A 15,241-nucleotide genomic window follows, 5' to 3' on the forward strand; every position below is an offset into this window, starting at 1 on the left:
GGCTACCAGTATGTTTTAGAATTGACTTTAAAATTCTATTGATCATGGCCTCTCGCCTTGTTATATTTCTGACCTTTTAGTCCCATACGCACCAGCACGTACCTTGAGATCCTCGGGCAGAGGTCTGTTGTCTGTTCCAGAGTCTCGACTGAAAACTAAAGGGGACAGAGCGTTTGCTGTCAGGGCCCCGAGGCTCTGGGACAGCCTGCCCGAGGAAATCAGGTCGGCTGAGTCAGTGAACTCTTTTAAGTCCCTTCTTAAAACATACTTTTATAGGAGAGCTTTTCCCGATCTTATTTGACTTTATTTTATCCCTTTTATTTTATTGTATTTTACTAATTTTATATTAATCTGTATTTTTGTCTTTTCAATGTTTTCATGCTCTTATCTTGTTTTTTTGTATTATTCTTTACACTTGTTAAAGCACTTTGTAACTTGTTTTTGAAAAGTGCTCTACAAATAAGGATTATTATTATTATTATTATTATCTTGCCTGTCTGTGTTCAACTGAAGAGTGTCCTTCACTAAATTATTAACTCTGACCAGTAGAGGGCAGCAACCAGCATGAATCCCTGTAATGTAACCATTAAGCTCAGTATTCAACTATTAACTTAACTTTAAAGACAGCACAGACAGTTACTGACAGTTACTGAGAGTTACTGACAGTTACTGACAGTTACTGACAGTTACTGACTGTTTTCCTTTTCAGCTCTCAGCCAATCACTGATGGTGTCTCCTTAACGATCTACTTAACTTCCTTCTTTCCTTCCAGCTGTTCTGACTCTTGTGCATCTGATTAGCCAGTTGATCACTAACTCTTCTGATCCGTATTAATGTGTTGTTCTCTGCTGATATCTGGCTGCCTTTCTATCAGTATTAGTTTAATTATAAATATATTAAGGTACTCTTGATTTGCTTTCTATACTAGTAACTAATATACTGGTAACTAATGCTGACATGCTAATGTCGAGCAGGCGTAAGATTAACTTCCTGTTTACCTGTCGACTCTATTTCCTGCTGCTGTGTGGACATACGAGGTTTCTGTGTTTTGTCTGCAGTGTGGGTTCTTTGTTCGTCAGAGGGCGTGGCGGGCCGCGGCGCTCCACCAGGGGAGGATTGTGGGTAAAGACGAGCAGCAGCAGCAGCAGCATACAGACACCGATGGTTTCCTGATCCAGGACGGCGTCTCCTCGTCCAGAAACAGGAAGTCACCTAGACATTGGGTCACCTCCTGGACTGAGACACACTGAGAGACTGACGGCCTCCATGGAAACGCATCCTGAACTGTACCAGACCGGACCGACAATTCCTGTAACGGACCAAACCGGACTGTGACATCCTGAACTGGACTAAACCGGACTGAGACTTCTTGAACCGAACAAAACCGGGCCGAGACTTCCTGAACTGGACCAAACCGGACCGAGACTTCCTGTAACGGACCAAACCGGACTGTGACATCGTGAACTGGACTAAACCGGACTGAGACATCCTGAACCGAACAAAACCGGGCCGAGACTTCCTGTAAGGGACCAAACTGGACTGAGACATCCTGAACTGGACCAAACCGGGCCGAGACTTCCTGAACTGGACCAAACCGGACCGAGACTTCCTGTAACGGACCAAACCGGACTGTGACATCGTGAACTGGACTAAACCGGACTGAGACATCCTGAACCGAACAAAACCGGGCCGAGACTTCCTGTAAGGGACCAAACTGGACTGAGACATCCTGAACTGGACCAAACCGGGCCGAGACTTCCTGAACTGGACCAAACCGGACTGAGACATCCTGAACCGGACTAAACCGGACTGTGACATCCTGAACTGGACTAAACCGGACTGAGACATCCTGAACCGTACAAAACCGGACCGAGACTTCCTGTAAGGGACCAAACTGGACTGAGACATCCTGAACTGGACTAAACCGGACTGAGACATCCTGAACCGAACAAAACCGGGCCGAGACTTCCTGTAAGGGACCAAACTGGACTGAGACATCCTGAACTGGACCAAACCGGGCCGAGACATCCTGAACTGGACCAAACCGGACTGAGACATCCTGAACTGGACCAAACCGGGCCGAGACATCCTGAACTGGACCAAACCGGACTGAGACATCCTGAACTGGACTAAACCGGGCCGAGACATCCTGAACTGGACTAAACCGGGCCGAGACATCCTGAACTGGACCAAACCGGACCGAGACTTCCTGAACTGGACCAAACCGGACCGAGACTTCCTGTAACGGACCAAACCGGACTGTGACATCGTGAACTGGACTAAACCGGACTGAGACATCCTGAACCGAACAAAACCGGGCCGAGACTTCCTGTAAGGGACCAAACTGGACTGAGACATCCTGAACTGGACCAAACCGGGCCGAGACTTCCTGAACTGGACCAAACCGGGCCAAGACATCCTGAACTGGACCAAACCGGACTGAGACATTCTGAATCGAACAAAACCGGACCGAGACTTCCTGTAATGGACTAAACCGGACTGAGACATCCTGAACCGAACAAAACCGGGCCGAGACTTCCTGTAAGGGACCAAACTGGACTGAGACATCCTGAACTGGACCAAACCAGACTGAGACATCCTGAACTGGACCAAACCGGGCCGAGACTCCCTGAACTGGACCAAACCGGACTGAGACATTCTGAACCGAACAAAACCGGACCGAGACTTCCTGTAACGGACCAAATTGGACTGAGACATTCTGAACTGGACCAAACCAGACTGAGACATCCTGAACTGGACTAAACCGGACTGTGACATCCTGAACTGGACCAAACCGGACTGAGACATCCTGAACCGGACTAAACCGGACTGTGACATCCTGAACTGGACTAAACCGGACTGAGACATCCTGAACCGTACAAAACCGGACCGAGACTTCCTGTAAGGGACCAAACTGGACTGAGACATCCTGAACTGGACCAAACCGGGCCGAGACATCCTGAACTGGACCAAACCGGGCCGAGACATCCTGAACTGGACCAAACCGGGCCGAGACACTGCCATTTGTACCTGCTGGACTGTGTGTGTGATTTAAAGACCTTGTAAACGTCAGAAGCTGATTAATGTGTTTATGTAGTTGTTAATGTGTTTTTATATCTGTATGTGTGAACAGCATTTCCCAGCATCCTCCTGGCCTCTGGGTGACACTGGAGATAAAGAAATGTGACGCCAGGACTCTGCCAAATGCAGATGTGGCAGCAGAATCAGTGTTGACGGGTTCTCACTCCCAGAGCGCCAGATAGCTTCGCCCAGTAACGTCCTTCAGCGTCACAGTTCAACACAGAAAGTACAGCTACATATAAATCCGAGTAAGGGGGGGCAGAAACCGGACTTTCACCCAGGAGACCGGTGTTCATTTCCCGTGTGATACATTAAGTCTACATTTTAGTGATGTTTTCCTGAATCCTAACCCTAACCGGACCAAACTGCGACCTTTCACAACTTCATCCACTGGTTTTATTTTGAAAGGCTAACCGGATGTTGCACAGTTGTTCTTGCTAACTGCAGCCAAGCTAATTATAGTTCAGTTTAGTTTGGTTTAGTTACTCACTTGGTTTTGGTCCTGGTTTCGCCTTCCCTCCTCTTTGTGTTTCTGTTTGAAATGTGGTTCATGTTAATTCAGTGAGAAACTCCTGGACTTTAACAGCTCCTGTGTTTCATGTTCAGAGTCCCTCCCACAGATCTGTGTTCTTCATATTACCATATGATGAAGTCCACCCGCCCTTTACTCCGCGCTGCGTTACCGTATCGATCCTCTGGTGGTGACGTTACCCCCGTCGGACCGTCGGACCGCCGCAGGTTGGGACTGCACGCTGCACGTGAAACCGACACAGGCAGAAATCTCTCCACAGATCCACACAGGTTAACTTCAGCAGCTCACAGTCCACACAGAGCAGGCTGGCTTCAGCTGGCTGGACTCGCAGCTCGAGCGGCGCGGTTAAACGCCGGCGTTGCATCAGCTCGGCGGAGTTGATTCGCTCTGTGAGTCTTAATTACATTTGTATTGAAACTTAATGTGAAAAATGTCAGTTGTGTGAGTCTGGCGGGACGGCTTTTCACCTGACGAGAAATATCGTCATAGTTTAATGTCGTGACACGAACCTACTGAGGACGGAAGAACAAGCGACCACAAAGACAACTTTCAAAAATGTCTGTCAGTCCTGGACCGGGGCAGCTTCTGTTCCGGGGTCGGGGGCTCGGCGTTCAGCCTAACCTGGTTAAGCTAAGCTAGTTTAGCCTTCGTGAACCTGCTCTTATCTGCCACGAAAACTAAAGACTGTTGCTTCATAACTTTGTTTTATTTTTATTTCAGGTAACGAAAATGTTCTTTCAGTCCTAGTTTTAATTATTTCATTACCGACGATAACGTTGGCGCTCAGGGCGGTAAACAGCGACCCCAAGCGTCCATATGTGACGCCCTGGGAGGGGAACCGGTTGGGTGTCAGTGTGTCCGGATTCCTGATCATGCTGCCTTCAAGGGCTCCTCGTAAACTCTTCGCTTTAACTAAAAACCTGTGTTTTGCTTTCAGGTGCTGAAGGTTCCTGTACCAAAAATATTTTACAGCTCTTCTATAAAACAGTTGTTTTGTGTTGTGCGTCCTGTTTCTGCTGGTTTTGGAAGTGTTTTATATGATTGTTATATTTCTGACAGCATTTGAAAGCAGCATCTGTGTGTGTGTAACGTGGTTTGTCCTCACTGTGGTGAGTGTTTGTGTTTGTTGCTGATATTAAAGTATTTTTTATATAGTTTGCTGGTCTGGACTTTACCTGCCACGGTGCGTTCAGGGCCAGTCTGTAAATCAGAGCTATTAAATCCGTGTGATGCTGCCTCACTTTTATTTATATAGCGCCAGATCACGACGACAGTTATCTGCTGTCTCTTTTCATAAAGAGCAGGTCCAGACCGTACTCTGCGACGATACACACTAAAAACTGGGTTATTTCTTCAAGCCATTTTTTGGGTTAATTGTGTTGGGTTAAAAAACAACAACATTGTAGTTAATATAACCCAACGTCTGGGTCAAAATATCAACCCCAACATCCGGGTTGAAATAACCCAGATATTAGTTGGTTGCTTTTTAACCCAGGAGTTTTTAGTGTGTATTTACAGAAACCCAACAGTCCCCACCAAGAGCAGCACTAGGCGACAGAGGCAAGGACAGAGACCTCGAGCAGAACCATGGCTCAGGGTGGCCATGATGGCTGACAGCTCTCACTGGTACATCTCTTACTGTGTTGATGCTCGATGTGTTTCCTCAAATGTCAGTCACTTTGGGTAAAAGCGTTATGAGTAAATGTAATGTACCCTAAACCTGGTTCCAGCTGCAGGGTTGGAAGGTTTGAATTCCACCTTAAAGTTCATCTCAAGATTTCTTTGAACCCAAACACATCATCTTTCAGTCCTGTTGAACGTGTAACTTCCTCACGCCGTCTGCGGCCCTGACGCTGAGTAACTGCATGACAGACGATCACAGGGAGATAAACACTTTCCCACGCTGCTGACTTTGAGAGGACGTCACCAGACAGCCAGCGTTGCCTGTTATGATGAGCGGGTGTCAGGTTCCTAAATCCTAATTAAGATAAGTGATATGTTAACTAGGAACTGTTACCGAGACAACATTAAGAAGGGTTTACAACTTATCTGACTCGGGGGGACTGCATAGATGCTCCCCTCCTGATGCAGGACCTGTCCGCTCTATTCACCGTAAATACGAAAGACAAACGTGTGTTTGAACATCGACCCGCCCAGCAAATCTTTGGAAGCTCAACACATTACGACTCATTATTGTTTTCTAAAAACCCACTTTTGTGCACCCGACACAATCGGTGCGCTCTCCAGGACCTATTTCCTCCACTTTCACATTGACCTTCAGACAAAAGTGAAACATGCAACAGGACTGACAGGATCTCCACAGTGAAGCCTGAAGAAAATAAAAATACTTTCAGGAGCAAGTTGGCTTAAAAGAACCCAAACTGTGGAAACTGTGAGATCTTCTGTAGAAGCTGAAGTAAGCTTGTGTTGGTAAACGTGACGTGAAAAGGCCCCTGATGAAACCTGTTACACTGAAAGAGGAACTCTGACTGTTTCCTAACTCTGTAACTATCTGACTGTCTTGATCAGCAGAGATAAACCTGTTGTAATTTGAATGTATTCAGCAGCCAACCCACAGACACCGTGTCCATATTTAGTCACTGCTGAGTCTCAGAAATGTGCCGCTTCATGGTTTGCATGAGGAAATGTGTGAGTATAAGAAGTGGTGGTTTGTAGAAGCTGCTGGAGACTCTGCAGACATCAGCCTCACAGACACAGGTAAGTCTTCTTCTGCTTCTGACTGTTAATCTGACGAGTGACCAACATTAAATGAATGGATATTAAAGGCACTTGGGGTTCTGCTTGCTAAAATGCTCCTGTTAAATGTTGGCCCCTCCTGCTGAGGGGAGCTGCAGTCTCTCACCTTCCAGTGGCTCAGGAACTGCAGCAGAGTCGCGTCTCATTAAATGAGTTAAATGAGTGAAGTAACGAAGCGATTACTGATTTTTCTTTGCGTCAGGCAGCAGTCAGGGACGAGCAGCTGAACTCCAGTTGATGCGTCCATGCTCGATCTAAACAAACGCGCTGAAGTGAAAGAGAAATAGAGTCACTGGCTGGATTCCCGCGCTGACGCTCCCGTCCATCAGTTTCTTCCAGCTGCTCACGCACAACAACAACAACAACAACAACAACAAAAACACAGGCAGACACTGTGCTTTCTACAAAACACTGCTGTATGCCTTTTTTCTCATCCGGGCTTCTGTGAAAAGACCGTTCCAATAAAACAACATCTACTCACATTTCAGTAAACACAAAAACAGAAAGCCGTTACAAAATATTTCTCAATTTTTCAGGTTTTTTGCAGGTTTTTCTAACAAAAACACAAAGAAAAGTTTCTGTTACTGTAAACTAGCGGGATGGAAAGGTAGTCGGCCCTGTTTTCCAGTCAGGGATGGTTTATGTTAGGGTCTGGCCACATCACCTGCATCGCTAAGCAACAGAGAAACGTGGCCTCACATGCGTGTGCATATCCAGCCCTGGACCGACCCACCTCAGTGTCTCTGCACACCTCTTACATTGCAGAAGACGCATGTGGCTGGTGGTCATATACTTTTCAGCGCCGAGCCAAAAATAATTCCTCAATTGGATCGAGAAATGGGGAGTACAGGAACAAATATACAACTATGAAGCAGCCTGGTGTAAACTAACATCATGCCAGATGAGAACAAACCGGCGCTGCTCCGGCCCATCATGCAGTGCATCCAGAAGGCTGATCATTTGTGCAGTAGGGATGGAGAAACCCTTGCAGAGGCTCTTTGTCCTGTGACATTTGGGCCACGGCGCCTTGTTTTAGTTTAAACCACACTTCACCTGTGAAGCCACGAGGCTACGCATCTGCACCGCAGGCCAGAAAACACATACATATGGTGCAACCCAAAACACAGGACTGCAGTGTTTTTCACACAGACAAATTCAGTCAAAACAGGTCACCTGTCTGCATGGATCTATGCAGGCCAGCGTTTTTCAGTTCAGGACAGCAACACTGGTCTTTGACCCGAACGCTGGGCCTCTGGAATGGAAGCCTGTACGGCCGCCTCTCGGTGCGGGACAGTGTTGATGTAGCGACTCAGTAGATATTGTAAAATGTTGTGTGACCACAATGGTTGGCTCTCGTAGCTGATGTAGGCGGATGGCGTTTGCCAACACCATATTGACAGTTGCTGTTGATGGGTGAACAGGAGGTCGTCTGGACGTCACATGTACTGTCACTTTGTACGCAGTAGCATCCAAATGACATGTACTTCACAGCACTGTACCCGACCTGCTGTAATGGACTACATCACGCAGTTCAGAATGAGGTGCAACAAACCCATACGGACAGTCGAGGGTGGACAGTTGAACACATGCCTGTTCTCCAGACCGAATGTATGGATGCCACGGTTGGGCTGGACCCTGCCCAGCAGGCCTGATTGACATGTTCCACCACAGTGGCTCTGATTTCCTGGGAAACATGTCGGTTGCCTGCTCCCCTTCTTTGCTCTTGTCCTCGTCCTCGTCACCATCTTCCTCCTGCAGCTCTTCCTCGTCCTCTCGCTCTTCCTGCCTGCATATTTGCAAAGTTCTCAGAAAAGAGGTGAGCTTACCTGAGGTCTGTTTGTGGTGCTGAGCAAGTCAATTTGAGACCTTTATTTCCCCCCGAGGGGCGATTAGATTTGCCCCATTAGCAATGATTTGACAGACAGTACATGACATCGGTTAAAAATACAGGCTCAGACACATAAACAACATTAAAACATTTAAGTTCCAGTGTGTGTTTTATACCTTTGTTAATGAAAGTTAAAGTTATTTTGGGCTAAGCATTCACTTTAAGTGCATCAACAGTTGGAAGAAACTGAAAAGCTGCGAGCAGCGTCGGGCGGGCCCTTCCCCGGCCCTCGCCGGGGAAGGGCCCGCCCGACGCTGGGAGGCTCTGAATTATCGCATGTTTGGACCGGTCAGAAAGGAGTTAGACGTCACTTCCTGTTTCCCCTAGGTGGCACTGGACAACACTGGCTAATCATCTGTAGTGTAGAAAATCCCCTTCAAATCAAACAAAAGGGCTGACTTCCTGTTGCCAGTAGGCTATAACAACTTCCTGTTTCATGGCTAATCGTCACGAGGCGACGCTACGGACACACGCTTCGACCAGAACTCACAGATAGCGAGACTTTTTATCAACAACGCCTTTAGATTGCACAGCCAAAATCCGAGGAGCTCGTTAAAGTTAGGACCATTAAATTGAAAATGGCCGGCTTCCTGTTAGGCATCGCTCCCGGGGATTTATTCTAGGTCGGCACATCATATATCTGCCACAGATGTACAGTTGGGTCGTCGCACGCTGCAGCTGTTTTCTGCAGATCTGATGCTGAACCTTTCTGTAGATTATTAGAACCCCGGAGTTCCTTAATGAACCTGTTGAACATGTCAGGACTTCTTCTTCTTCTGCAGGTTTTTGTGTCAGGATGACTTCCTGTGTGGTGTCCCTCTTCTTCTTGGCCTTCCTGTGTTCCTCCATCAATGCCGTCGATCCCACCGGCCTCAAACTGAGAATCACCAACAGAGCGCTGAATATTTGTAAGATCTGCACCTGCAACACACAGAGACACAGAGACACACAGAGACACAGAGAGACACACAGAGACACAGAGAGACACACAGAAAGACACAGAGACACTGTAACACACACAGAGACACTGCAACGCACACAGAGAGACACAGAGAGACACAGAGACACACAGAGACACACAGAGACAAAGAGAGACACTGTAACACACACAGAGAGACACAGAGAGACTGTAACACACACAGAGACACACAGAGACACTGTAACACGCACAGAGACACTGTAACACACACAGAGCCATTGTAACACACACAGAGACAGACACAGAGACACATAGAGACACAAAAGACACACAGAGACACTGTAACACACAACGAGCCATTGTAACACACACAGAGACACACAGATATACACAAGACACAGAGAGACACACAGAGACACTGTAACATGCACAGAGACACACAGATATATAAAAGACACAGAGAGACACACAGAGACATTGTAACACGCACAGAGACACTGTAACACGCACAGAGACACACAGAGACACACAAGACACAGAGAGACACAGTAACACACAGAGAGACAGACACAGAGACAGACACAGAGACAGACACAGAGACAGAGAGACACACAGAGACACAGTAACACACACAGAGACAAACACAGAGACAGACAGAGACAGCGAGACACACAGAGACACAGTAACACACACAGAGACACAGTAACACACACAGAGACACAGTAACACACACAGAGACACTGTAACATGCACAGAGACACTGTAACATGCACAGAGACACTGTAACATGCACAGAGACACAGTAACACGCACAGAGACACAGTAACACACACAGAGACACAGTAACACACACAGAGACACTGTAATACGCACAGAGACACACAGAGACACCTTAACGCATACAGAGACACTGTAACACATACAGAGACACTATAACACACACACAGACACACAGAGACATCTTAACACACAGAGCCATTGTAACACACACAGAGACACACAGATATACACAAGACACAGAGAGACACACAGAGACACTGTAACATGCACAGAGACACACAGATATGTAAAAGACACAGAGAGACACACAGAGACATTGTAACACACACAGAGACACAGTAACACACACAGAGACACTGTAACATGCACAGAGACACAGTAACACGCACAGAGACACAGTAACACACACAGAGACACAGTAACACACACAGAGACACTGTAACATGCACAGAGACACAGTAACACGCACAGAGACACAGTAACACACACAGAGACACAGTAACACACACAGAGACACTGTAATACGCACAGAGACACACAGAGACACCTTAACGCATACAGAGACACTGTAACACATACAGAGACACTATAACACACACACAGACACACAGAGCCATTGTAACACACACAGAGACACACAGATATACACAAGACACAGAGAGACACACAGAGACACTGTAACATGCACAGAGACACACAGATATGTAAAAGACACAGAGAGACACACAGAGACATTGTAACACACACAGAGACACAGTAACACGCACAGAGACACACTGTAACATGCACAGAGACACTGTAACACACACGGAGACAGTGTAACACATACAGAGACACTGTAACACACACAGAGACACTGTAACACACACAGAGACACTGTAACACATAACACAGACAGAGACACTGTAACACATAACACAGACAGAGACACTGTAACACATACAGAGACACTGTAACACATACAGAGACACTGTAACACATACAGAGACACTGTAACTTCAATTCAATTCAATTCAATTTTATTTATATAGTGCCAAATCACAACAACAGTTATCTCACAGCGCTTTTCATAAAAGAGCAGGTCTAGACCGTACTCTGTGATGCTATTTACAGAAGCCCAACAGTTCCCACCAAGAGCAGCACTAGGAGACAGAGGCAAGGAAAAACTTCCTTTAAGAGGCAGAAACCTCGAGCAGAACCATGGCTCAGGGTGGGCGACCATCTGCCTCCACCGGTTGGGGTGAAGGAGAGAGAGAGAGAGAGAGAGAGAGAGAGAGAGAGAGTGAAAGAGAGAGAGAGAGAGAAGAGAGAGAGAGAGAGAGAGAGAGAGAGAGAGAGAGAGAGAGAGAGAGGGATGTAAGGAGAGAGAGAGAGGAGGGAGGCAGCCTACACAATATACACACAGAGGTACAGACAGCGAAGGTGATGTTGCTATAAACTAAATGAAAAATGGTACAGATATTTATAATAGTGTTAATGGTAACCATCGTAATGTTAATGATTATAATAACAATAATAACAATAAGACTAGTAACAATAGTCGTTGCAGCAGAGGGTGTCGAGCAGGAACACGGGGGCAGCAGGTGACCCGCAACCACAGATCCAGACTCCACAGCTCCAGAGCCAGAAAACCTGCAGGAAGTGATAGGAGGAGAGAGGAGAGGGACGAGAAAGCACAAGACTACCAGAAAGGGGAGAAGTTGTGTTAGTAACATGCAATAATGGGATGAGGTTGCATACAGAGGGAGAGAAAGTAGAGGAGAGAGGAGCTCAGTGCATCATGGGAAATCCCCCGGCAGTCTAGGCCTATAGCAGCATAACTAAGGGATGGTTCAGGACTCACCTGAGCCAGCCCTAACTATAAGCTTTATCAAAGAGGAAAGTCTTAAGCCTACTCTTAAATGTGGAGATGGTGTCTGCCTCCTGAACCCAAACTGGAACCTGGTTCCACAGGAGAGGAGCTTGATAGCTGAACGCTCTGGCTCCTAGTCTACTTTTGGAGACTCTAGGAACCACAAGTAACCCTGCATTCTGGGAGCGCAGTGCTCTGGTGGGGTAGTAAGGTACTATGAGCTCTTTAAGATAAGATGGCCTGACCATTAAGAGCTTTGTAGGTAAGAAGAATGATTTTAAATTCTATTCTGGATTTTACTGGAAGCCAATGCAAAGAAGCTAAAACAGGAGAAATGTGATCTCTTTTCCTGGTTCCTGTCAGAACACGTGCTGCAGCATTCTGGATCAGCTGAGAGTCTTAACGGACTTTTTCGAGCAGCCTGATAATAAGGAATTGCAGTAATCCAGCCTAGAAGTAACAAATGCATGGACTAGTTTTTCTGCATCATTTTTAGACAGGATGTTCCTGATTTTCGCAATATTACGTAGGTGAAAAAAGGCGGTCCTTGAAATTTGCTTAATGTGGACTTAAACGACATGTCCTGATCAAAGATAACTCCAAGATTCCTCACAGTGGTGCTGGAGGCCAAGGCGATGCTATCCAGGGAAACTATATCTTTAGATAATGCGTCACGGAGGTGCTTAGGCCCCAGAGCAATAACTTCAGTTTTATCTGAGTTTAACATAAGAAAATTACAGCTCATCCAGGTTTTAACATCCTGAAGGCACATTTGAAGTTTAGCTAACTGATGAGTTTCATCTGGCTTGATCGATAGATATAACTGAGTATCATCTGCATAACAATGAAAGCTTATGGAATGTTTCCTGATAATATTGCCTAAAGGAAGCATATATAAAGTGAAGAGGATTGGTCCAAGGACAGATCCTTGAGGAACTCCATGAGTAACTTTGGCGTGCATGGAGGACTCATCGTTAACATGTACAAACTGAAATCGATCTGATAAATAGGACTTAAACCAGCTTAGAGCGGTTCCTTTAATGCCAATGAAATGTTCCAGTCTCTGCAATAGGATCTGATGGTCAATGGTATCAAATGCAGCACTAAGATCTAATAAAACCAGTACAGAGACAAGTCCTTTGTCTGATGCAATAAGGAGGTCATTAGTAATTTTCACCAGTGCTGTCTCTGTGCTATGATGAGCTCTAAATCCTGACTGAAAATCCTCAAATAAACTATTGCTCTGTAGAAAGTCACACAGCTGTTTAGCAACTGCTTTCTCCAGAACCTTAGAGAGAAATGGAAGGTTAGATATAGGTCTATAGTTGGCTAAAACATCCGGATCAAGTTTGGGCTTTTTCAGAAGAGGTTTAATTACAGCTACTTTAAAGTACTGTGGTACATAGCCTGTTGATAAGATAGATTGATCATATCTAGTATAGAGGTGCTGACTAAGGGTAAACATCTTTAAGCAGCCTAGTCGGGATGGGGTCTAAGAGGCAGGTTGATGGTTTAGATGAAGAAATTATTGAAGTTAGTTGGTAAAGATTGAGGAAGCAAAACAGTCTAAACATGTATCTGGTTCTACAGCTGTTTCTAAGGTTCCTGAGTTAAGAGATAAGTCGGTGCCAATTGAGGGCAGGTCTTGGTGAATTTTGTTTCTAATAGCTAGAATTTTATCATTAAAGAAGCTCATGAAGTCGTAACTACTGAGAGCTATGGGAATACTTGGCTCAATAGAGCTGTGACTCTCTGTCAGCCTGGCTACAGTGCTGAAAAGAAACCTGGGGTTGTTCCTATTTTCCTCTATTAATGACGAGTAGTACGCTGCTCTGGCATTACGGAGGGCCTTCCTATAAGTTTTAAGACTATCTTGCCAAATTAAACGAGAATTTTCCAGTTTGGTGGAACGCCAATTCCTCTCAAGTTTCCGTGATATTTGCTTTAATTTGCGAGTTTCAGTATTATACCATGGAGCTAACCGTCTTTGTTTTAGTATTTTCTTTTTTACAGGGCTACAGAGTCGAGTGTCATTCGCAGCGAGCCTGCAGCACTATCAACAAGATGATCGATTTGGGAGGGACTGAAATTAGCATAGGAGTCCTCCGTTACTTTGTGACTAGATAATGTATTTAGAGCTGATGGAATCGCATCCTTAAATTTAGCTACAGCACTATCAGACAGACATCTTGTAGTTCAGCAATACAAACTCAAAAGTTATCAAACAGTGGTCGGATAAAGAGGGATTCTGTGGGAACACCACTAAATGTTCAATTTCAATACCATACACCAAAACAAGGTCGAGGGTGTGGTTAAAACAGTGAGTCGGTTCATAAACACTCTGAGAGAAGCCGATGGAATCTAACAAAGAGATAAACGCAGTACTGAAGCTGTCATTCTCAACATCCACATGAATATTAAAATCCCCTACAATAATAACTTTGTCCGTTTTAAGGACTAAAGTTGACAAAAACTCTGCAAATTCAGATAAGAATTCAGAATACGGGCCAGGTGTTCGGTACACTATAACAAAAAGAATTGGTTGCAGTGATTTCCAACTTGGGTGCGAAAGACTAAGAACAAGACTTTCAAATGAGTTATAGTTTAGTTTAGGTTTAGAGCTGATTAATAGGCTAGAGTCGAAGATAGCTGCAACTCCACCTCCTCGGCCTGTGCCTCGAGGAATGTGAGTATTAATATGACTGGGAGGGGTGGATTCATTTAGGCTAACATATTCTCCATCACCCAGCCAGGTTTCAGTAAGACCAAATAAATCAATATCATAATCTGATATTAGTTCATTTACTAGTACACCTTTAGAAGAGAGAGATCTGATGTTTAAGAGTCCACATTTAACTCTCCTATTTGTTTGCACTATTGCTCTTGTGGTTTTAATTTTTATAAGGTTTTTATGCACAGCTCCTCTTCTGTTTACCTTTTTAAATAATTTCGATGGTCGGGGGGCAGACACCGTCACTATAGGATTTTCACTAAGTAACTCCTGAAATGGAGGAGCAGAGAAGTGTGTTAGACTGCGACTCTGCATAGGGTTTTGGGTGGGTAACTGCTGAAAAAGAAGGGCAGAGAAGTGTGTTAAACTGCGACTCTGCCTCCTGGTCTCAACTCTGGGTTGTCATGGATTTGGTCCACTAATAAACTTGGCCAGATTTCTAGAAATGAGAGCTGCTCCTTCCCAAGTGGGATGGATGCCGTCTCTCTGGATCAGACCAGGTCTTCCCCAGAAAGTCTGCCAATGATCAACAAAGCCCACATTGTTTGCTGGACACCACCTCGACAACCAGCGGCGGAATGACGACATGCGGCTATACATGTCATCACTGGTCAGATTTGGCAGGGGTCCAGAGAAAACTACGGTGTCCGACATTGTTTTTGCATATGTACACACCGACTCAACATTAATCTTAGTGACCT

The 15,241-nt window shown here is 45.6% G+C and overlaps 2 protein-coding genes across 3 annotated transcripts in view; both read left to right on the forward strand.

Annotated features, from left to right (window-relative positions):
- Positions 1 to 4,767, forward strand: part of LOC119896009 (integrin alpha-3-like) — a 48,753-nt gene extending 43,986 nt beyond the window's left edge. For both annotated transcript variants that reach the window (XM_038709474.1, XM_038709483.1), the window contains one exon: positions 1,059 to 4,767. The gene's annotated coding sequence lies outside the window, so the exon portion shown is untranslated. The remainder of the gene's footprint in view (positions 1 to 1,058) is intronic.
- A 1,409-nt stretch (positions 4,768 to 6,176) lies between these two features.
- LOC119896035 (phospholipid transfer protein-like) overlaps positions 6,177 to 15,241 on the forward strand; it is a 35,949-nt gene continuing 26,884 nt past the window's right edge. The window contains exons 1-2 of the mRNA XM_038709511.1: positions 6,177 to 6,331; positions 9,041 to 9,166. Coding sequence (XP_038565439.1) covers positions 6,259 to 6,331; positions 9,041 to 9,166 — 199 coding nt within the window. The 5' untranslated portion in view covers positions 6,177 to 6,258. The remainder of the gene's footprint in view (positions 6,332 to 9,040; positions 9,167 to 15,241) is intronic.

The sequence above is a fragment of the Micropterus salmoides genome, unplaced genomic scaffold (assembly GCF_014851395.1).
Source record: "Micropterus salmoides isolate LMB-PRFRI ecotype aquatic unplaced genomic scaffold, ASM1485139v1 Ms_hic_scaffold_10, whole genome shotgun sequence".
NCBI lineage: Eukaryota > Metazoa > Chordata > Actinopteri > Centrarchiformes > Centrarchidae > Micropterus > Micropterus salmoides.